A 25095-nucleotide genomic window follows, 5' to 3' on the forward strand; every position below is an offset into this window, starting at 1 on the left:
AGTTATTATCCTTCCTTGCTCATATTGTTGCATGTCATATGCTTTAAAGTATACAAAGATATAACCTAATGCCACCATGTTAAACAGTTTCAAGATGAAGATGAATAGAAATTATGCTAAAAAGAAAAATATGTGTAAGTGTTTCAATGGGTGAAAGTTCAGGAAATACTGGACACTTTCAAATTAATGCTGTCGTCCCTAATTGAAGTTGAATAATTTCATCTGCAAATGATTTCACAATGCTGCTCTCTACTGATAATCCTGAGTTATGAGTTCGCCGTGTTCAAGAGCATTGTAATCTGTTCTGGAAAGCATTCGTTTGTGGAAGTAAGCACCACTCACTTGAGTAAACATTAAACTGAAAGGCATATCATCCAATGTAGAGCTTTGAATAGTTATGGAGAAGAAGAAAATCAGAGGGATGATTTAATGATTCGCTCCTGAAGGTAGGAGTCTATCAGTTGATGAAGATGATCATCCAAATGTCATAGACCAAATGGAGCAAACAGCATGCAGACCTAGTGGTGTGAGGAAAAAATCCTTAAATAAGAGACACGGGGGAATGATTAATGGACTTCAATGTCTGTACACTAATGCGCAAAGCATGGGAAATGAACAAGATGAGCTTGAGCTCTTGGCACAGCAAACTAAATATGACATAATAGGCATCACTGAAATCTGGTGGGATAAGTCCCATGATTGGAATGTAATAATGGAGGGATACAATCTATTTCAGAGAAACAGACCAGACAAGAAAGGAGGAGGAGTGGCGTTATATGTCAGGGATGTGTATACCTGTGAAGAGATCCAAGATTTAGAACCTCAAAGCCAAAGTGAGAGCATTTGGGTCAAAATTAAGGGAGAGAAGAATAACAGGGACCTCATTGTGGGAGTTTACTATAGATCCCCAAGCCAAACGGAGGACATAGATGATGCCTTCCTAGAACAGATGGCCAAGCATGCAAAAGGAAGGGAGATAGTAGTAATGGGGGACTTCAATTACCCGAATATTTGTTGGATGTCAAACTCAGCCAAGAGCATAAGATCAAACAGATTCCTCACTGGCCTTGCAGACATCAATACCAGGGAAGATTCTGGAGCAGATCATTAAGCAAACAGTCTGTGAGCACCTAGAAAGGAATACTGTGATCACCAATAGTCAGCATGGATTTCTGAAAAATAAGTCATGTCAGACTAACCTGATCTCGTTTTTTGACAGAATTACAAGCCTGGTAGATGAAGGGAACGCAGTGGATGTAACCTACCTTGATTTCAGCAAGGCATTTGACAAGGTGCCCCATGATAATCTTGTAAAGAAGCTGGTAAAATGCGGTCTTGACTATGCTACCACTCAGTGGATTTGTAACTGGCTGACTGACCGAACCCAAAGGGTGCTCATCAATGGTTCCTCTTCATCCTGGAGAAGAGTGACTAGTGGGGTGCCACAGGGTTCTGTCTTGGGCCCGGTCTTATTCAACATCTTTATCAACAACTTGGATGATGGACTCAAGGGCATCCTGATCAAATTTGCAGATGACACCAAACTGGGAGGGGTGGCTAACACCCCAGAGGACAGGATCACACTTCAAAACGACCTTGACAGATTAGAGAACTGGGCCAAAACAAACAAGATGAATTTTAACAGGGAGAAATGTAAAGTATTGCACTTGGGCAAAAAAAATGAGAGGCACAAATACAAGATGGGTGACACCTGGCTTGAGAGCAGTACATGTGAAAGGGATCTAGGAGTCTTGGTTGACCACAAACTTGACATGAGCCAACAGTGTGACGCGGCAGCTAAAAAAGCCAATGCAATTCTGGGCTGCATCAATAGGAGGATAGCATCTAGATCAAGGGAAGTAATAGTGCCACTGTATTCTGCTCTGGTCAGACCTCACCTGGAGTACTGTGTCCAGTTCTGGGCACCACAGTTCAAGAAGGACACTGACAAACTGGAACGTGTCCAGAGGAGGGCAACCAAAATGGTCAAAGGCCTGGAAATGATGCCTAATGAGGAACGGCTAAGGGAGCTGGGCATGTTTAGCCTGGAGAAGAGGAGGTTAAGGGGTGATATGATAGCCATGTTCAAATATATAAAAGGATGTCGCATAGAGGAGGGAGAAAGGTTGTTTTCTGCTGCTCCAGAGAAGCGGACACGGAGCAATGGTTCCAAACTACAAGAAAGAAGATTCCACCTAAACATTAGGAAGAACTTCCTGACAGTAAGAGCTGTTCGACAGTGGAATTTGCTGCCAAGGAGTGTGGTGGAGTCTCCTTCTTTGGAGGTCTTTAAGCAGAGGCTTGACAACCATATGTCAGGAGTGCTCTGATGGTGTTTCCTGCTTGGCAGGGGGTTGGACTCGATGGCCCTTGGGGTCTCTTCCAACTCTATGATTCTATGATTCTAGAGACATTACATAACATAATATATGGGTAGCTCATTGCAGTTGGTAGACACTGCTGTTGACCAAACTGCTCTGTAGCTTTGTTGTTTTTGTGGAAGTCTTTTAGACCGTGTCGGCCTTTGGCTTGCCAGGTTTTTATCTGGAGGTTTCTGCTTTTTTCTGTTTGGCTCCAGAGGCCTCCAGGCCTGGTGTAGTGGTTAAGAGCAGTAGACTCGTAATCTGGTGAACTGGCTTTGCGTCCCCGCTCCTCCACATGCAGTTGCTGATGTCTCTCAGCCCCACTCACTTCACAGAGTGTTTGTTCTGGGGGAGGAAGGGAACGGAAATTGGTAGCCGCTTTGAGTCTCCTTCGGCTAATGATAGAGCGGGATATCAAATCCAAACTCTTCTTCTTCTTCTTCTCAGCTATCGTTGGGATGCTCCCAGTCCCAGCCAGGTCGAGGCCACTGGGAGGGGGCTTGGGGCTATTCACGGCCTCCTCGGTTGTCACGTTGGGCACCCCTGGTTACCCCCCAATCATGGTGGCAGCAGTGGCCGGGTTGGCAGTGCAGGCACCATCCAGGCAGCGCCATTACATAGTGCTTGCGGTCCTCAGAAGCTCCGTGCTGCTGTGGGGCTTGCCATCTTGCCTCGCCGGAAGTCCATACTGGTGCACTTTGTAACAACCATCCCTGAATGCAGTTCAATGATCACTCCGAAGAATTTCACAGTGCTGCTCTTTACTCCCATTATAATAGATTGATTTTACAGCTAATCCTGAGTGACAGGTCTGCAGCCAGATTCAAGAGAGCTTGAATTTGTTCTGGAAAGGATTAGCTTGTGGAAGTGGGCAGTACACCCTTGAGTAAACATTAAACTGAAAGGCAAAACATCCAATATACAGCTTTGAATAATTGTGGAGAAGAAGAAGAAAAAATCAGAGGGACAAAGCAGGACATTTTCAGTTTTACTGGGTGGTTTAATGATTTGCTAGAGACAGTACCTAGCATAATATATATGCTGCTCACTGCAGTTGCAAAACATTGTACTTGACCAAACTGCACTGTAGCTTTCATTATAACCACTGAATAGTTGTGGAGAAGAAAAAAATCGGAGGGATGGTTTAATGATTCGCTAGAGACATTACATAACATTATATATGGGCTGCTCATTGCAGTTGGTAGACACAGTTGTTGACCGAATTGCACTGTGGCTTTCATTATAACCACTACCCCCCCAAAAAATTGCTTGCTGAAACGAAATGGATTGGACAGAGCCGATTCCAGTATTGTTCCTCTTTATCCTTATGGTTTCCTTTGTTTTGAAACTGGGCACTTTCTGGAACAAGAGCTCCCAAAATCTTCCACCAGGTCCAAGGCCTTTACCTCTCATTGGGAATCTCCACATCATGGATCTGAAGAGGCCGTACAGAACTATGTTAAAGGTAAAGCTTCCAGTTCTTCCCATGGCAAGGGTACTGGGACAGCCCAGCCAGATGAGCAGTGTAATAATAATAATAATAATAATAATAATAATAATAATAATAATACATTTTGTTCTTTTACAGCCTATAAATCTCATCTTTCCTTTGTGTGCAATATAACCTTCTCTTATATTTCCCAATAACTAGTCATAGAACCTAGTTGTAATTTATAACTGGTAATTTGAACAAGGTGTCTGGGGGTGTCTGGTGTCGAATCACATTTGACTCTGCCTCCATTTTCAAGGATGTAAAAGTGCTAGTACAAACTTGCCTAGCCCAGCCTCCTCCTTGAACCTATCTTTCTAAATTAGATTTGAGAGGTGCCATTAAAGGTATAATCACTTTTATCCTTAAAGGTAAAGGGACCCCTGACCATAAGGTCCAGTCGTGGCCGACTCTGGGGTTGCGGCACTCATCTCACTTTATTGGCCGAGGGAGCCGGCGTACAGCTTCTGGCTCATGTGGCCAGCATGACTAAGCCGCTTCTGGCGAACCAGAGCAGCGCACGGAAATGCCGTTTACCTTCCCACCGGAGTGGTACCTATTTATCAACTTGGCAGGAGCAGGGACCAAGCAACAGGAGCTCACTCCATCGTGGGAATTCGAACCGCCGACCTTCTGATTGGCAAGTCCTAGGCTCTGTGGTTTAACCCACAGAACCACCTGCGTTATCCTTACAACTGCCTATTTTTTCTGGTTTTCTAAGTATTCCTAGCAAATATTTGTGCTGCTGCAACTGCATAATAATAATAATTTATTATTTATACCCCACCCATCTGGCTGGGTTTCCCTGGCCACTCTGGGTGGCTCCCAACAGATTAATAACACGATAAAACATTAAACATTAAAAACTTCCCTTAAAAGGACTGCCTTCAGGTGTCTTGTAAAAGTCAGATAGTTGTTTATTTCCTTGACATCCGATGGGAGGGTGTTCCACAGTGTGGGCGCCACTACCGAGAAGGACCTCTGCCTGGTTCCCTGTAACCTCACTTCATGCATTGAGAGAACTACCAGAAGGCCCTCGAAGCTGGACCTCAGTGTCTGGGCTGATTGATGGGTTGGAGACGCTCCTTCAGGTATACTGGGCCGAGGCCATTTAGGTCTTTAAAGGTCAGCACCAGCACTTTGAATTGTGCTCGGTATTGTACTCGGAGCCAACAGTGGCATAGCAAGGTCAGGTGATACCCAGTGTGGGTTTATTGTCACCCCCCCACACACACACACCCCTTGACATATATACAGTGGTACCTGGTGGTACTGTGGGTTAAATCACAGAGCCTAGGACTTGTTGATCAGAAGGTTGGCGGTTCGAATTCCCTCGATGGGGTGAGCTCCTGTTGCTCGGTCCCTGCTCCTGCCAACCTAGCAGTTTGAAAGCACTTCAAAGTACAAGTAGATAAATAGCTACCACTCCGGAGGGAAGATAAACAGCATTTCCGTGTGCTGCTCTGGTTCACCAGAAGTGGCTTAGTCATGCTGGTCACATGACCTGGAAATTGTACGCCAGCTTCCTCGGCCAATAAAGCGAGATGAGCGCCACAACCCCAGAGTTGGTCACGACTGGACCTAATAGTCAGGGGTCCCTTTACCTTTACCTTTACCTTTACCTCAGGTTAAGAACTTAATTCGTTTGAATACCTGACGGCCAGGAATGATAAACAAGTGATGTTAATGTTTGTAGATGCAGAAAAGGCCTTTGATAATATATCTTGGGAATTTATGATAAAGAATATTGAATTAATGGGCATTGGACAATTGTTTATAAAAGGTATAAAAGCTATATAATCTGATCAAAAAGCAAAATTGATAGTAAATAATATAATAACTGAAAATATTGAAATTACAAAAGGTACAAGACAAGGGTGTCCGCTCTCACCACTATTATTCATATCGGTACTGGAAGAGAAAATGAGAAAATAAAAGGAATTTCAGTTGGCTGGAAAGAACATAAAGTGAAAGTCTTTGCAGACGACTTGGTACTAACTATAGAAGAACCATTAAATAATGCCAAAGAAGTTATTAAAGAAATAGAACAATTTGGACAAGTAGCAGGTTTTAAATTAAACAAAAGCAAGACTAAAATATTAGTAAAAAATATGAAACAAGACTTGGTTGATATGTTGCAGCAGGAAATCGGTATAGAAGTAGTCAAAAAAGTTAAGTATTTAGGAATTTTGTTAACCACAATGAACATAGATTTATTTCAAAATAAATCATCCAGGCGTGCCTGGAGTTGTTCAGCAACCACCCACTCAATCACCTTGCCCAAGGATGGAAGATTTGAGACTGGGAGGTAGTTCACCATATTAGCTCGGTCCAAATATTTATTTTTTAATAAGCAGTTTTATAACCACCACTTTCAGTGAGTCTGGGAAGGCTCCTTAACAGGGGGAAGCATTCACCACCCCACAGAGCTTATATGAGCCAGAATGGGCAAGGATGAAGGAGACAGGTGGTCAGTTTCACTCGTCCAAGCAACCTGTCCACATCCTTGGAGGTAACAGTTTGGAATTGATCCCATGCAACTTGACTAGAGAGGATTCTAGCACTCTCCCGCCCTGGCCCTGCTCCCATGGTGGAGTCTACTGAGCTGGGTGAAAAGGCTAAGCTGCTGTATCATGAGTCCAGCCACTGTTGCTGCTACAGCTATTAGTACCAAATGTCTTGAAGACCATTGTGGCATAGACAATGCTCTTTTACTTTATCATTATGTTATTTGGATTCTGTTTTGCATGGTGATTTGCAAAGATACAAAAAGGGAATTCATTCCACAAAATTACTATTCTTAAGGCATATGTTTTCAGCTTGGTCCAAGGCACAATGACATGTGTCAGGGAACTGCCATCGGAGCCAGAGGAGGAGGGAGGGCTCCAGAGGGATGCCGGAGAGCGTCCCAGGAGGGAGAGAGGCAGCCCATCTTCTGGGGAAGGAAATCAGTGTAGCACCAGTGGAGAAGGGGGGCAGATGGGGGAATCGGCGAGGGGGCTCCATGACTCCTCGCCAGAGACCAGTGGGGAGAGCACGGGTCCTCCGCTGCCCACACCCTCCCTGCGCAGAAGACTTCTGCGCAGGGAGAGTAGGCGGAGACTAAGCGTCAAAGAGCTTCTTTGCTGGAAGAAGTTCAAGAAACGCCCACTGACGGATTCTGCCAGCGATTGAGGCAGCCACGGATGGGTGGCTGTCCGGACAGAAAGGGTTCACCCAGGTAACCCAGCCAAGCGTGGCGCCGATTTACGCACAAGCAACCCCTAGAGCCATTACAACATGGAAGTAATTTCTACTGAGTTCAATTGTAGTTATTGAAAAAAGCTGAAAATAATAGTAAAACTTTGCTACTAGATAAATGTGCAAGCTAATGCAGTCTTGTTCTCTCAGAGATGATGTACATTAATATATTCTTTGGGTATGCCAGAACTCTCTTTCTCAATTTTTCTTCTGTTGAATTCCAGTTGTCAAAGCAATATGGCCCTGTCTTCAGCATCCAAATGGGACCCCGGAAAACTGTGGTGTTGACAGGATATGAGACAGTAAAGGAGGCTCTGGTTAATCAGGCGGACGCATTTGCAGACAGGCCCATCGTTCCAATGTTTCAAGAGCTTGCACAAGGCTTTGGTGAGGCACTTCCCTTTTTATTGGAACTTGCAATGCTTGCAAACACACACAGGTCCCACCAGGTGAACACAATCTGTTCCCAAGAAATGGTTTGTAAGATGTGTGTTTGCAAAGCAAGTCATCGAAATCCATTGTTTCCTGTGGGGAAAATCATTGTGAACTTTTCAACCCAACTCAGTGCCTTTGGCATTGACAGAGTATCTGCAGGCATTAGGCTGAGAATGTGTCACAAAAAGTGTCAAATGTGGATTTCTGCAGATCACATGGAAAAGTAATGCCACACACCATTTTCTTTCTTTTTTTAAAAAATAATTTTTATTAATTTTACAACATAAACAAAAAAACAAACAAACATAACACGACTTCCCCAAACCTCCCCTTCACTGCATCCTTATTTTAAAATTTTTTTAGCAATCCTTCATCCCTTTTTATATTTAATTCTCTTTAGAGCTTTTTTCTAAATTTCAATTTTTACAGCTGTAATTCTTTATATCTAATCCCTTGACATCTTAACATTCCGAAATTTTGCAACAATTTTTAAGATAGATTTTGAATTTTTTCCAGTCTTCTTCCACTGTCTCTCTCTTCTGGTCACGGATTCTGCCGGTCATCTCTGCCAATCCCATAAATTCAGTCACCTTGGTCTGCCATTCTTCCAGAGTAGGTACTTCTTTAGTCTTCCAATACTTCGCCAAAAGAATTCTTGCTGCTGTTGTTGCGTACATAAAGAATGTTCTATCTTTCTTTGGAACCGTTTGGCCCACCATGCCCAAGAGAAAAGCCTCTGGTTTCTTTATAAATGTCCACTTAAGGATTTTCTTAATTTCATTATAGATCATTTCCCAGTAGGCCTTAATCTTCGGGCAGGTCCACCAAAGATGATAAAAAGTTCCTTCGCATTCATTACACTTCCAACAATTGTTATTGGGCAAATGATATATCTTTGCAAGCTTGACTGGGGTCATGTACCACCTATAGATCATTTTCATTATATTCTCTTTCAAGGCACTACATGCCGTAAATTTAATACCTGTGGTCCATAACTGCTCCCAGTCAGCAAACATAATATCATGACCAACATCTTGTGCCCACTTAATCATAGCTGATTTAACCGTTTCATCCTGTGTGTTCCATTTTAGCAGCAAATTATACATTCTAGACAAATTCTTAGTATTGGGTTCTAGTAATTCTGTTTCTAACTTTGACCTCTCCTTCTGAAATCCTAGTTTCCTGTCCTGCTTAAAGGTTTCATTAATCTGGTAATAATGTAACCAGTCTCGGACTTTAGGTTTCAATTTCTCAAAACTCTGTAGTTTCAGGTTTTCACCATCATATTCTATAATTTCACAATATTTTGGCCAATCTGAGTCCATGTTGAGTCTTTTTACCGCCTTAGCTTCCATTGGTGACAACCACCTGGGGGTTTTACTCTCTAACAAATCTTTATATCTATTCCATACATTATACAATGCTTTCCTGACAATATGGTTTTTAAAGTTTCTATGTACCTTTACCTTGTCATACCATAGATATGCATGCCAACCAAAGTTGTTATCATAACCTTCCAGATCCAGAATATCTGTATTCTCAAGAAGTAGCCATGGTTTCAGCCAGCAGAAAGCTGCTGCTTCATAGTAAAGTTTTAAGTCCGGCAGGGCAAAGCCCCCTCTATCCTTTGCATCGGTCAAAATCTTAAATTTTATTCTGGGTTTTTTGCCCTGCCAGACAAATTTAGATATATCTTTCTGCCACCTCTTGAAACAATCCATCTTGTCTAAAATTTGCAGTGTCTGGAACAGAAATAACAATCTCGGCAGTACATTCATCTTGATAACAGCAATTCGGCCTAACAAGGAAAGTCTCAGCCTAGACCATATATCGAAATCTTTCTTCACTTCCAACCAACATTTCTCATAATTATCTTTAAATAAGTTCACATTCTTAGATGTTAAGTTCACCCCCAGATATTTTACTCTTTTGGCAATTTCCAAACCGGTTTCTCTTTGAAAGCTATCTTTTTCCCCCATCGTTAGATTTTTTTCCAAGACTTTTGTCTTATGTTTGTTTAATTTAAAACCTGCTACTTGACCAAATATTTCAGTTAGTTCCAAAACTCTTTTTGTACTGGCTTCTGGCTGTTGTAGTGTCAAAGCCACACACCATTTTCTTGCCCAGCCTATACAAAGAGGAAACATGAAGGAGACATAATATCTGCCCAAGTTCTGCTGGGATCCCTGACATGTACAAACCACCCTCTACTCTATCCTACACTTTGAAATGGAAAATATTGTTCAATGTGTACTCAGTTCTTGCTCTGATGGCACAGCTGCCAGCTACTTTGTCAAAGCTCAGAAGTCTGAATGAGAGAATAGCTGGGATCCATTCTCAGTTCCATGGAAGAAATGCAGAACACAATTTATTGATATTTTTGTGCAATGGCCATGCAGACATAAAACCTTTCCTCCCATTTTTAGGTGTAACTTTGTCTAATGGTGAGAACTGGAAAGTGATGCGGCGTTTTGCTTTAAGCACATTACGGGATTACGGAATGGGAAAGAGGACCATAGAAGATAGAATTGTTGAGGAATGCAGTGTCCTGATAAAGAATTTTGAATCTTACGAAGGTGGGTTGGTATTTTCCTCTGGTGCATAGCTACAGTACCATAGTTTAAAGGTGCCAAGACTATTGTGTTACATATTCCTAAATTCCAGAAGCACAGATCCCAGGGTTCCCTGGAATTGGTCTGTTCCTGTAATGTGCATATTGTACTGCAACTACTCCTGTGACTTCCAAGCATTTTTTAGCCCAGCTATGGCCACATCCAGCAGCACTTAGGATCAGTTTCTTTGATAAATGAGGTCTACACATAGGGAAGCTGCCAGTAGGGATTTAAGTCAACAAAGAACAGACTTAAAAACAATGCCCTTTCCATACTTGGAATTTCAACAGCATATTTTTTTTTTAACTGTCTTGTTTATGTCTAGGTAACCCATTTGAAACCACCTCAATTATGAATGCAGCTGTTGCCAATATTATAGTGTCCATACTACTAGACAAGCGATTTGATTATGAAGATTCCACATACATAAGACTTCTGAAGTTGATCAATGAAAACATCCGGCTTTTCGGAAGCCCTTCAGTCACGGTAATCTATTTTTTCCAATTAAAACAAACAAACAAACAAACAAACAAACAAACAAACAGTCCATTGTAATGGCAGTGTGTGCAAAATGGGCAGGGCAACATGTTTATTGTATATTGTTCAGGATTCACTACAAAACACAGAATATTGATACCTTGGGATACCTGCTGGTGATTCGAAATATTTAGAAAACTCACACGGCACAGTCATCTCGTAACTACAACAAAGTCTCTTTTGCAAACACGTGTCAGCGAAGCTCAGATTCTGACAGGAGGAGAAGAAGCACAGGGAGAGGACAGTTAACAGCAGAAAGCAGAGAGGAGGGGGAAAGCAGCTGTAATCTGAGCTCTGACCAAAGGGACAGACAGGGGTGTGAAAACTCCAATAGTGGGCAAGACATTGGAATGCAGGAAATACTTTCTGCCAAATCTCGTAGGATTTCAAAAGTGGCAGAGCTGCCACCGGAAGAAAAGGTGGGGGCTTCCGTTCTGGGGAAGGGGGAGGAGCTCAGTCTGGGCAACTGTATCTTCTGGGGAGGACGATGAGTAGAGGAACTCCGTCCTAGTTTGTTGTTTTAGCAATTAACAGCCAGTGTTGTCTTGCATTTGTGGGAGAGACCTAGCTGTAACAACACGCTTCCTGGCCTCACTGCCATGGGACTCCAAGGACAAGGAAGAATAAGTGATTGTTTGTTCTATGATGGCTCAGAAGGGGCCTCCAAGGGCAGACCTCCTTCTCTGAAGATGAACCTCCAGAGGAGAACTGCCATAGCTTATTAACCCGGGGTTGCACATAAATTATGCTGTCCTGAGGTAGCCCACCCCCCATTCCAAATGGCATTCAAGAGCTTTGTTTTGTATTTGGGCAGCCATGCTTTGAGAGACGCAGTTGAGAGAACTGCATTGAGCTTTCCTAATGTCTCTTTTTCTTTTTTCACATTTTTATCCTTTCAGCTGTATAACATGTTTCCTGCTCTTGGTTTTCTTTTGGGGGCTCGTAAGACTGTCATCCAAAACAGAGATGAGCTGTTTGCCTTCATAAATGCCACCTTCATAAAACACCTCAGAGATCTGGATGAAAATGACCAGAGGAGCTTTATTGACACATTTCTTATCCGACAACAAGAGGTAATGGAATCTTTTAAGTTGGAGCAGAATAAACGTTGACATTTTCGATTCGTGTTTTCAGGGTATATTTGCAAGTGAATGCATAAGGAGTAGTGAGGAAGTCTCACTTCAGAAGGGACCAACATGGCATACTTCCTACCATTTCCCAATAGTCAGCCATTGTTAATGTGTACAGAAGTTGCCTCTGCAGGGGCAAAGGTTGCATGCTCAACAGCATTTCTGGGGGAAAAAATCCCTGATCAAGAAAACTGGGTCAAGGAGCTGGATTGGCAAGCTTCCCTGATCTCCACTCTCAGCTGTGACTATGGAGGAGCAAGACGTTTTGGGGTATTGATGCTGAGCCCCTCCATCTTAGGCTTGGGTTATATATATATATATATGTATATGTATTTACATGCACATATATATGCGTGGCGTTCTCTGGTCCATGGGGTCACGACGAGTCGGACACGACTAAACGACTAAACAACAACAACATATATGTGTGTAAATAAACCCTATACCACCATGATGGCATAGTCTGACAAACCTGGAATCTCTCACTGCTCAGTGATTGGGGTGATATGAAATGATACTTTGGATCATTAGGTCCACTTAGTTATTCATTCTTATCTTTGCACATGAAATTTTCTCACTCCATTTGTTTTAACCAGTTCATACTCTTTGCATTCCAGGAGGAGAAGAAAAACAAGACGAATGCTTATTTCCACAACAGAAACTTAATAGTTATTGTGGCCAACTTATTTGCTGCTGGCATGGAGACCATTTCTACCACACTGCGCTGGGGACTGTTACTAATGATGAAATATCCTGAAATTCAGAGTGAGTGTTTTTCATTGGGTTGGCTCCCATCATTCTGAGAAAGCTTAATTCCAGTTATATGTAACTATCAAAGAGCGAAAATATTTATAATATTCAATCATAAGTTAAACATTTTAATCTGATCTCGCTTCACCCTCTTTCTGTGGTTCTTTGCATTTCGTTTCATCTTCCTGCATACTCTAAATTATCTCAACATATTTTTTTAGATATATATTCCCATATATATCCAATATATATATTGAATCTGCAGGTTTTTACATTAATCCTGCCAATGTCTTAGTATGTTTACAGTTTGCTTGTAAATATTCAATAAATCATTTCCATTCCTTTCTTTTTTTAAAAAAAAAAAATGGTTATCTTGATATATTATTCTCACGGTAAGTTTCAACCTCTGTATCCATTCTTGTCGGGACCTCTTCTTCCTTCCATTTTTGGACAAATTACATTCTTGCAGCTATGGTTGCATACATAAATAAATTTATATACTGTTTAAAGGTAAAGGTAACGGGCCAGTCGTGACCGACTCTAGGGTTGTGCGCTCATCTCCCTCAAGAGGCCGGGAGCCGGCATCGTCCAAAGACACTTCTGTTTTTTTGGGTTTTTTTAATAATATTTATTAGAAATTTCCAATTACAACAAAATAAAAAGAACAAAACATCCCAATTTAAAATCTTATTTTCAATAACATCTTTCCAGGACTTCCCCTCCCCTCCCCCTCTTGTATTCCAATTCTTACAAATAAATTCAGCAAGTTCTTATCCCAGATTTTGAACTTATTATCATTAGCCCAATTTTAAAAATATTTTCCCATCCCCTAAAATCGACCTGTTCCCTTCCACGCGTTCCCCCCTTTAATATACAATACAAATTAAAATAATCAAATATAATTAATTAAGATAAAATTATAAAATATAATTAAGATAATCAAATATAATTTTACGCCCTTTGGATTCCAAATTTCCCTCCCCCCTTTCCCGGTTACGTTCCCAATGTTCATCAACGTCTGATGTCTTCCTGGAGCTCCCACATCTATCTAGGCCATAGTCCTTTACCAGTCATCTTTAATTTCGAATGTCCAATCTTGGAAGGAGTCTATCTCAAAAAGGCCCATTTCTTCCATCCAGATTTTTATATTTAGGAGTAAAAACTCCAATTTTATTTCTTTAGACCTTTCAAATCTGGATGTCCCAAATGTTCCCACTTCCAACTTTATCCAATTCTTGTTGTTCTTGTTGATCTCTCTCCTCCTTTTTTTTTTTTTCCTGCTCTCCTGCACAAATGTTCTAATTCCAAAAACTTCTAATTCCTCTGCAGAGGCTCTGTTATTCAGGAACAAAACATTATGCCAAGTCCCTTCCATTCTTCAATAGATAAATCTATTGTCTCCTTTAGTGTGTAGACCTCTGTAGACAAAATAGTGTTCCATTTCTGCAGTTTCCCAGGAGATAAAAAGTTCTATTCAAATTCCAAGCCAACAATACTTGTAATATCCCTCAGCTCCTCTAGATGGATTGCAATAACTCAATTCCCTTCCAGATCACGCCCACCAGTCAAAATAACTTGTTATTCCTTGTTTTAAACAATTTATATCCAATTTATAACAAATGTAACCGGCAAAGTCCTCGTAACAAAGTTCTCATTTTTGTTCTTCCGCTTTGACAGCTCTTTGACAGCTGTCAAAACCTCTTTTTCTCTTCTCCCTGCGCTCTCACAAATCACTCCCAGGATTCCGGGGGGGGGGTTGCTTTTTAATTCAATTCCACTTTTCTCCTCCAGCTCAGTCTTGTAATTTTCCATCGCGAAGTTAGTAACTTTGTCAAAATAGGGTTGCGCTCGATCTTAGTTGTCAAATCCTTTACTTTAACTCCTCTACGACGGGGGGGGGGGGCTGACTTCCTTTTTGCGCCTCCCCTCATCACTAATTATTTTATTTTATTTAAAATTTAATTTTCATTTATTTATTTATTTATTTATATTTTTAATATTATAAATTATTATTATTATTATTATTTTATTTTTACTATTATTTATAATTATAATTATTTATTATTATTATTATTTGTTTATTTTTCAAATTTATTTTATTTGTTATTTTTATTTGTTATTTTTAATTAGTATTAATATCACCAATCAATTAATAACGTGACTGTAATTAAATGTTAGTATACAATTATTGTGCATCAATAAAGTTCGGAGTACGGTTGATGAATTAATTATTAATCGATAGTATCTCAATTAATAGCCAATGGATTTATAGCTATGAGTAGGAATTACTATTATCAATTGCTCCGCGTAACTGCTGACAAAATGAACAAGCTATACGTCACTTAACTGCACCGCTTGTATTTATTTATATTTATTAAATCACAACCCAGCAAGAGTTCAAGCAGCAGCACTCAGCTACATATTAGCACCTGGCTCCAAGGAACAATCCCATACACAAAGCAACCCCAACTGCAGTCAGACAGAATTAGAAGATAATTGCCTACAATAAAAAGTTGCCCCTTTTAAATGATAGGCAAATCTAGGTGCAAAGCAATGCCAAGTAATCAAACAGAATTGAAAATAACTGCTTACAAGGAGATGCTCAGAAGCTGCAGCCAAATTAAGAGAAAAGGAAATCAATAAGATTCCAGGCCCACACCAGCGGCCCTCTGAAAAGGAGGGGTGAGGTTGCTCTTAAGGGGAATATCTCACTGCTGGGGAAACTTCTACCAAACAAAGGAAACTTTCAGTTCCAGTTACAGATAGGTAGCCGTGTTGGTCTGCCATGGTCAAAACAAAATAAAAAAATTCCTTCCAGTAGCACCTTAAAGACCAACTGACCACCACCCTTCTGAGTAATACCCCTCCCCACCTTCTCACTATATAGAAAGGTCCGGTGACTTCTGTTTCAGTGTATCTGAAGTGTGCATGCACACGAAAGCTCATACCTAGAACTAACTCAGTTGGTCTTTAAGGTGCTACTGGAAGGAATTTTTTTATAAAGGAAACTTTGCCAAACAAAGAAAAGTAAATCTTTGCCCACAAGGTCAACTCAAGACCAGTTGAGGGAAATAAGGGTGCTTAAACAGACAAAAGACTGCAATTGGTCAAACTGCTGGTTAGTTAAACTGACAATGCAACTAGAGCTGCTGAACTCCAGGTGCTTTAAGACAATGCATCACAAACTGCCGGTCACTCAGAGAGCAATCAAGCCTGCCCCAGCAGTTGAAAAAACCTGTCTGGTAACTGTGATGACTCAGGCAAGAAGCAAAGGGAACTCCAAAGACCGATGTATCTCCTGAAAGGGTGGGGGTGTAGGGAGGGAGGAGGGGTGGAGGGAGGAGAAGGAAAGCATGGGGGGGGAGTTGGGAGGGAGGAGGGGGGGAGGGAGTAAAATGAACATGCTGGGCAAGGAAAAAGTTTTTGAAGAAAAGGAAAATAGCTGTCCTTTACAGTGAGCCAAAATGAAGTGGAAATATAAACCGTGGGTTAACCTGGACTTTTCAGTAAGGTACTATAAGCCGTAACCTTTTTTGTTGTTGTTGTTTAAAAGCGGTTTTCTTTAGGGAGCCTGTTCTGGCAAATGAAGCCAATGACAAGAACCAGGCAAAGGCACACCTTCAAAGGTTCTAAACGTATAAATGTGCAGTGCAGATGAATGGTTCCCTGATCAGAAACCCTGAATTGTTCACCCCAAGCCTTGCCTTATTTCTTTTTTTTTTTATAAATATTTATTAAAGTTTTTAAATATAAATGCACAAATAATAAACGATCTTACTTCTATCACAACAATTTCATCACTTCTTTGGACTCCCTCACGTCTCCCGCTCCCATTTACATCGTTAAAAATTTTTTCCAAACAAATTATCAACTTGTTTACAATCTCATGTCCACTCATTCAAATATAATCTAGCACTTCTTCCAAACAATTTTATATTTTCTTTAGTCTCACTTATCATCAAATTTAAATCTAATTTAGTGGTGGCCAATTTTTTATAATCTAGCATCCTTCTTAACATTCAACCAAATTACAATGTTTTTGTAGATACATCTTGAATTTCTCCCAGTCTTCCTCCATCTTCTCTTCTCCCAGATCACGGATTCTGCCAGTCATCTCGGCCAGTTGCATATAGTCCATCAGCTGCATAAGCCTTGCCTTATTTCTTCCCCCAAACATCAAGCGAAGGGGGAGGCTTAGAGAAACCAAGAGGGGTGAGGTTTAAGCGCACAGTCTATTCCAAGCCCCGGCAGCCTTTAAAATTTTACAGGGGGCTCCCGATTTAAGTGGTACCAATGGAAGGGATGGCAGGGTAAATTAAACCCTCGCTAGAAGAGTAATAAATCAATAAACGGCAGGCACAAACACACGCTGCAAGCACACACACACACGACTTAAAATTAGAGAGGAACAGGAAAAGGAACCCTGAGGATCATCTAGTCCAACCCCAGCAATGCAGCTGTCCCATACAGGGATCGAACTTGCAACCTTGGCATTATCAGCACCATGCTCTAACCAACTGAGCTATCCAGGCTCTCAAGGACAATGGAGGGGGAAAACGCACAAGCACCCTGGCCAACAAATTAAAATGTAAGGCAAACCCACTCAGTCACCCAGACCAGCCACGCAATCGGACAGGCAAGGGCAATAGAGGGGAAAACGTACAAGCACCCTGGCCAAAAATTAAAATAAAACGCACAGCCACCAAGGCAGAGGTAGGGGAAGGAAAGCGGGGAGACGAGGGAGAAAGAAAGTCGGAGCCACACTCACACTCAGACCTCACTGGGGGCATGTGCTGGGCAAGGGAACAAGCTGCAGCTTAAGAAAGGTAATTCGCACTTAGACCACACAAACAAATCAAGCACCAGGAGTGGGGGGAAATAGAAGGTTAAATGTAGGTTTTTACATGGAAAAGAGGACACAGCAAGGCAAACCTGGATGCCTGGGTTTTTAAAAGCAGTAAATCAATGAGCGCACGCAAGCCTCCTAAAGTTAAAAGGCAAGCCAGGAACCAGGCAGCCTCCACACACACAGACCCCCCCCCCGACTCCAAACCTTGTGGCTCTTCCCTGTGATGACTGTGATGACTCCTAGCTGATGACTCGCGACGGGACGACGAAAAGTGAGACCGGAAGGCTGGTGCCGCAGCAATTCAGGCTGCTAAACACGCCCCCTCGCAGGCACCTGGTTGGGTGCCTGCCCGTGGGCGTGGGCGTAGGCGCCAGCCAGGTGAGTGGGAGGGCAGGGGGCTAACGCCCCCTGCTTGAGGCGGAGTCCGGCTCCCAACCACAACCACTCCCCTCTCTTGCAGGAGGAGAGTCTTTGAAGAAAGTCCATCATGTCTGGGTGCCTTCCCTAATTTACCCTGTAATTTTGCTTGTTGTAATTCCATCTAGAATCATAGAATCATAGAGTTGGAAGAGACCACAAGGGCCATCGAGTCCAACCCCCTGCCAAGCAGGAAACACCATCAGAGCACTCCTGACATATGGTTGTCAAGCCTCTGCTTAAAGACCTCCAAAGAAGGAGACTCCACCACACTCCTTGGCAGCAAATTCCACTGTCGAACAGCTCTTACTGTCAGGAAGTTCTTCCTAATGTTTAGGTGGAATCTTCTTTCTTGTAGTTTGGAGCCATTGCTCCGTGTCCGCTTCTCTGGAGCAGCAGAAAACAACCTTTCTCCCTCCTCTATGTGACATCCTTTTATATATTTGAACATGGCTATCATATCACCCCTTAACCTCCTCTTCTCCAGGCTAAACATGCCCAGCTCCCTTAGCCGTTCCTCATAAGGCATCGTTTCCAGGTCTTTGGCCATTTTGGTTGCCCTTCTCTGGACACGTTCCAGTTTGTCAGTGTCCTTCTTGAACTGTGGTGCCCAGAACTGGACACAGTACTCCAGGTGAGGTCTGACCAGAGCAGAATACAGTGGCACTATTACTTCCCTTGATCTAGATGCTATCCTCCTATTGATGCAGCCCAGAATTGCATTGGCTTTTTTAGCTGCCGCCTCACACTGTTGGCTCATGTCAAGTTTGTGGTCAACCAAGACTCCTAGATCCTTTTCACATGTACTGCTCTCAAGCCAGGTGTCCCCCATCTTGTATTTGTGCCTCTCATTTTTTTTGCCCAAGTGCAATACTTTACATTTCTCCCTGTTAAAATTCATCTTGGTTGTTTTGGCCCAGTTCTCTAATCTGTCAAGGTCGTTTTGAAGTGTGATCCTGTCCTCTGGGGTGTTAGCCTCCCCTCCCAGTTTGGTGTCATCTGCGAATTTGATCAGGATGCCCTTGAGTCCATCATCCAAGTCGTTGATAAAGATGTTGAATAAGACCGGGCCCAAGACAGAACCCTGTGGCACCCCACTAGTCACTCTTCATAATGTGACATGTCCATTATGAAATGACATTTTATCTTTTGGTATCTTAGGTAGTTTGCTGTATTCTAAATATTTACCCATTTCTTCCAAATTGCCTCATTTGCCTCAATAAAGTTCTGTATAAAAACTCACAAATTGATTTCTTTAATTTTTTACATGTTTATAAATTTTATTAGTATTTTCCACACAACAACAACAACAACATGAAAAATATCGAAAGATAACAATACACAAAACCAACATACAAAAATCAGTGGGTAACTGATTCCCTTTCCGATACTTAGCCACCAGGATTCTTGCTGCAGACGTTGCGTATAAGAAAAAAATAGTTTTGTCTTTTGGAATATCATCATTTAAAATCCCTAAAAGGAATGCCTCTGGCCTTTTACTATATGATATTCTTAGTATTTTCTTTATTTCTTCGTGGATCATGCTCCAAAATTTCCCAATTTGGGGCAAGTCCACCACATACGGTAGAAGGTTCCTTTTAGTTTCTTACATCTCCAGCACTTATTATTATATGTTTTATTCATTTTTGCCAGCCTTTAAAACATTTTATCCCAATAATTATTGGGATCGTCTGGAAAAGGAAGAGCATTTCTGGGAGAATTGACATTTTTATCAAGGATATCCTACCCCATAAAGACAAGTTCAATATATTCCATTTATTTAAATATCCTTTTATTTCCTTCCACTTAGTTATCCTTGTACAAACTGGTATTTTTATTTGTGATCCAGATCCCCAAATACTTTACTTTTGTGGTGATTTTAAGGCCTGTTACCCTTTCCAATTCTTCCTGTTCCTTTACCCTCATATTTTTCATTAATAATTTTGATTTTTCTTTATCTAACTTGAAGCCTGATACTCCTCCATACTCAAACAATTTCTTTAGGGCTTCTTGTATACTTTCTTCTGGATTTTCTGTAATAATAAAATGCTTTAACTTTAAATTGTCTATTGCTTAGACTAATCCCCTTGATTTTTAGGTCCTTTCTTATCGCTATTAGGAGTGTTTCCAGCATCACAATGAACAAAAGTGGGGATAGAGGGCATCCTTGTCTGGTGCCTCTTTCAATTTGGAATTCTTCAGTTATTTCATTGTTAATTATTAACTTAGCTTTCTGGTTTTCATAAATCGCTTTAATACCATTCAAAATTTTGTTCCCAAGTTTCAAACTTTCTACGGTGTGGACCAGAAAATTCCAGGCCACACTGTCGAAGGCTTTCTCCACGTCTACCAGTAACATTGCCACCTTTTTACTAGGTTTCATATCAATATATTCTAGATCAATCACTACTCTTGTATTATTTTTTATCTGTCTCCCATTCTGATCCTTGCCTATTATTCTCTTCAAGCATTTTTTCAATCTATTTGCTAACACACCTGCAAAGATTTTGTAATCAATATTCAATAGTGAAATTGGCCTGTAGTTCTTTATAATGTTTGGGTCCATTCCTTGTTTTGGTAGTACAGTGGTTCCTCTGGTTACGTACTTAATTTGTTCCAGAGGTCCGTTCTTAACCTGAAACTGTTCTTAAGCGGAGGTACCACTTTAGCTAATGGGCATCCTGCTGCCGCTGTGCCGCTGCTGCACGATTTCTGTTCTCATCCTGAAGCAAAGTTCTTAACCTAAGGTATTATTTCTGGGTTAGCGGAATCTGTAACCTGAAGCGTATGTAACCTGAAGCGTATGTAACCCGAGGTACCGCTGTATGGTTATCAACGCTTCATGCCAAGAGTCAGATGTTAAGTTGTGGGTGAACATATCAGACGACACAGCGGTTCTTCAAACAGCTCTTGTTTATTCACAGGCCGGAACAGAACTGAACTGAAGAGTTCAGCCAGCCTGCTTATATAGAGCTCCACTAGAATGCAACAGGAACCATTTTCTGTAACTAGCCAATCACTGAATGTCACTTTCGATCCCTTATTTGCATATGTGGACCTGAACTATCTACAGTATCCCCTTGCTGGCCCAGGGTGAGAACTTCAGTACATAACATCAGAGTTTTTCCCTTCTTCCATTATCTCATCTTTTTAAGTCTAGAGATTACTACTTCTTCTAGTTTCTTGTAATAAATAGTCAGTATTCCATCTGGGCCTGGTGATTTCCCAGTTTCCATTTTCCTTATCACTTCTCTTATTTCTTCCGAGCTTATGCACGAGTTTAAATTGCTAAATTCCTTACCATCTATTTCAGGGATTTTGTTTTCTCTTACATACTCTTTAATTTTATTCTTATCCTTACCTTCCAATTCATATAATTTTTTATAAAAGTTCCTAAACATCGTTTTTATTTGGTCCGGATCTGTAATTTCTTTTCCTTGTTCAATAATCTTATTATAACCCTATCCGCTTGTTTCTCCTTTGTTAACCAAGACAACATTCTACCAGGTTTATTTGCCGATTCAAAATACCTTTGTTTTGTCCATTTGATCTTATTTTCCACCTCTTTGTTTATTAAATTAATTAGTTGGGATTGTAGAATTTTATTATTTTGGATTATACTTTCTTGTTTTGGATTTTTCAACAATTCTTTTTCATTCTCCCTTATCTGTTTATTGATTTCCATAGTATCATTTGCTTTAGCCTTCCTTATTCTTGCCATTTGTTGTATTGTATTGTTGTATTCCAATTCCTCTCATATAGGCTTTACTGGTATCCCAAATGATTTTCCTGTCAGTCCCATGTCTCTCATTAATTTTGAAAAATTCCTTCAACAATTCCCTCATTTTATTCACCTTTTGCTCATCTCTCCATACCTCATCATTCATCCTCCACCTCCCTCTCGTATGTTTTTTAAATTTTATGTGTATAGTAACTGGATTATGGTCTGAGAGAGATTTGTTCAGAATCTCTGCTTTTACCAAGCTCAGTGTCAATTTCTTATTTCTTTCGGATTTTCCACAACTCTATCTCCTACATTTATTCTATTAATGCAGGTTTTTTCTTTATTTGCCAAGCTAATAGTTTCCCTGGCTTGTCAGCCTGTTGAAATTGTTTCTGTTTTAAATATTTAATTTTCCACTCTATTTCTTGATCTATTATCATTGAATATTGCATTTGCAATATCTTGATTTCCTGTTTCACTATCTCTTTGCAAGGGGAATTTATTAATTCTTTTCCTTTTCCTTTTATTTCTTGTAAAAAATTCTTGTTTTTTCCTGCTCTCTTTTATTTCTTGTCTATGCCCTTTGGAGTGTAAAAAACGCCCCCACACTACCACTTTACTTGCATCCCATACCACGTTTAAATCTGTCTCTTGGTTTAAAATACAGTGGTACCTCAGTTTCCAAACATCTTCATTGAGGAACATTATAGTTTTAGAATGGCTTCCACTGAGTGTATATGTTATTTTTCTCAGTTTTCTCTATTAAATTCCCAAACTGCCATTTGTGACTCAGTTTTTGAATGTTTCAGAACTTGAACAGTATTCCTGAACAGATTATGTTCGAAAACTGAAGTACCACTGTAATTTCAAAATAACCTCAGGTTAAGAATGGTTTCAGGTTAAGAACGGACCTCCAGAATGAATTAAGTTCGTAACCAGAGGTTCCACTGTATTCCAAAGCTTTAAATATATAAAGTCCTAGGAGACATTGTCAAATGCTTTCTCAGAGTCTAAAAATATTAAAGCTGCCCGTTTTTCATTTCTCACTACTAAATATTCTATTACATCAATTATGTTTCTATTATTATTATCTTTCATTTGTCTTCCCAGCAAAAATCCAGCCTGATCTTGATGGATTCCCACTTTTAATACAGTTTTCAACCTATTAGCTAATATGTCTGAAAACAGTTTATAATTGTTATTCAACAATGAAATAGGTTGATAGCTCTTAACCAGCTTTGGATCTCTATTTTGCTTATGAATCAAAGTTATGTATGCACTCTTCCGGGATTTGGGTAACGCTCCTATATTCAAAGAGATATTCATAATATCTTTTATAGGTTGCATTAGGTAATCTTGTAATTTTTGTTATAATGAATTGCTGAAACTTCATCAGATCCAGGTGCCTTCCCTAATTTTGCGTGTAAAATAGTTTGCTATAATTCCATCATTGTGACAGGTCCATTAAGAAACGATGTTCTTATTTCTTTCGGATTTTCCACAACTGTACCTCCTGCATTTATTCTATAAATGCAGGTTTTTTCTTGTTTCTTCTTTATTTACCTACATAATAGTTTCCCTGGCTCGTTAGCCTTGTCAAATTGTTTCTGTTTTAAATATTTAATTTTCCACTCTATTTCCTTGTTTATTATCATTGAATATTGCAATTGCAACATCTTGTTATCCTGTTTCGCTATCTCTTTTTGAGAGGGATTTATTAATTCTTTTCCTTTTCCTTTTATTTCTCCTAAAATTTCTTGTTTTTTTCTGCTCTCATATTTCTTCTGTATGCACTTTGCTGTGTAAACAAAAAACAAAAAACACCCCACATTACCACTTTACGGGCATCCCATACCACCTTTGAATCTGCCTCTTGGTTCAAATTAATTTCAAAATAACCCTTTAATTTTTTGCCACTTTTTCTAATATTTCTTGATCATTTAATAAATTTTCATTTAGTCTCCATCTCTTCGGGAAACTTGTCCCTGTTCTTAATTCCACTATTATAGAGTCATAGTCTCATAATGTTCTTGATAGAATTTCTGCCCTCTTTACTTTAGAATACAAATCTTTAGAAGTCCATACAGAGTCTTTTCAGCTTGCAGAATAATTCGCAGTCAAATAAAATGTACATTGTCCTTTGGGTGTTTTTCTCTCCAAATGTCAATTAAACTTTTGTCAGTTTTATTGACAATTAAAATTGTCAATCATCCTAAAAAAGGCATTCAGTAGCTTGCCTTCTTTTGTTTCATTTTTTCTCATAGTCCTGTCCCAATCTAGGGAGGCTACACCATTCATATCGCCCATGCAAATCACCTTTTCATTCAAATGTTCAAATAATATTTCTTCCAGCCTCTTTTTAAAATAGTATTTTTTTCTCATTAGGTGCATACACACCTAATGCGTTAATAATAATTTTTCTCCATGTGATGGTATCTAAGTTATCAATATTCTTCCTTGTTCATCTTTGAATAATTGCTTTGGGCCCTTCCCTGGTTTTATACACATTACAACTCCTCTCTTATTTGTTGTATCAGAAGGTACAAAGTCCTTTCCTACCCTTTTATTTAACTTTTATTTATCCAAGTTTAACTTCTTTGCAACATGTTCAATTTTATTCATTTAGTATTATTATTTAGCCTATTTATATTTCAAGTTAGAATTTTCAAAACCATCCTGCTCCATATTTATTTCTCTTTCACCTCCACTTCTCTTGAATCTTCCTCTTCCTGTCCAGCTTCCCTTCCAAATGCTCTTTCTCCAGCTAACTCTTGCCCATATTTTCTCCAAAATTTGTCTGGCTCTGTAGGATCACGAAATCTTTGTTTTTGACCTTTAAATGTAAAACATACCACTTCAGGATATTCCCAGCAGTGATATTTTAATAATCATCCTGGATGAATTTCTCTCCCTCAGTGTATCAGGTTATTGGCTAAAATGTCCTGTTTTAAAAATACCTGTATCATATTATAGAGATTAAGTTTGTGAGTCAACGGAATTGGAGAACCAGTTAATGGCAGTTCTATGCTGCGGAGATTAATATTTTGAGAGACAAAGGCCAAAATCAAAGAGAGAAGCTGAGCAGAAAAATAAACATTCTTTTTGTTGCCGCCAGTAAAGGTCCAAGAAGAAATTGCAAAGGTTGTTGGATCTTCTCAGCCAAGGATTGAACACCGAACAAAAATGCCTTATACAGATGCCGTGGTCCATGAGATCCAGAGATTTGCCAATGTTAACCCAACCAACCTGCCACATGCCACGGCTACAGATGTTACCCTCAGTGGCTACTTCATTCCAAAGGTGATCCATTTCACTAAACTGCTGCCCACTAGTTTCAATATATTTTAAGGCTTTTCTGGGAGTAAGCCCCTTAGACTTCAGTGTGGGTGACATCTGAGCAGACTTGTATAGGATTGCACTGTAAGCATGCAATCTACCCATCAGAAGCTGTCAGGCATCAGCTTCAACCCATTAAACAGATCTCAGTGGGAAGGAGCACAAGGTTGTAAATTAAACCATTTCTAGTGGGGGATCATGGTTTATATGTTA

The 25095-nt window shown here is 40.2% G+C and overlaps 2 protein-coding genes across 2 annotated transcripts in view; one reads left to right on the forward strand and one right to left on the reverse strand.

Moving 5' to 3' along the window:
* MCM3 (minichromosome maintenance complex component 3) overlaps nt 1-17833 on the reverse strand; it is a 368003-nt gene extending 350170 nt beyond the window's left edge. Inside the window, exon 1 of the mRNA XM_081855515.1 lies at nt 17829-17833. The gene's annotated coding sequence lies outside the window, so the exon portion shown is untranslated. The remainder of the gene's footprint in view (nt 1-17828) is intronic.
* The window catches only part of LOC309338642 (uncharacterized protein), a 40284-nt gene continuing 18812 nt past the window's right edge, over nt 3624-25095 (forward strand). Inside the window, exons 1-7 of the mRNA XM_081855967.1 lie at nt 3624-3828; nt 7317-7479; nt 9954-10103; nt 10465-10625; nt 11576-11749; nt 12403-12571; nt 24662-24846. Coding sequence (XP_081712093.1) covers nt 3646-3828; nt 7317-7479; nt 9954-10103; nt 10465-10625; nt 11576-11749; nt 12403-12571; nt 24662-24846 — 1185 coding nt within the window. The 5' untranslated portion in view covers nt 3624-3645. The remainder of the gene's footprint in view (nt 3829-7316; nt 7480-9953; nt 10104-10464; nt 10626-11575; nt 11750-12402; nt 12572-24661; nt 24847-25095) is intronic.

The sequence above is a fragment of the Podarcis erhardii genome, assembly GCF_964252035.2.
Source record: "Podarcis erhardii genome assembly, chromosome: 3".
NCBI classification, from domain to species: domain Eukaryota; kingdom Metazoa; phylum Chordata; class Lepidosauria; order Squamata; family Lacertidae; genus Podarcis; species Podarcis erhardii.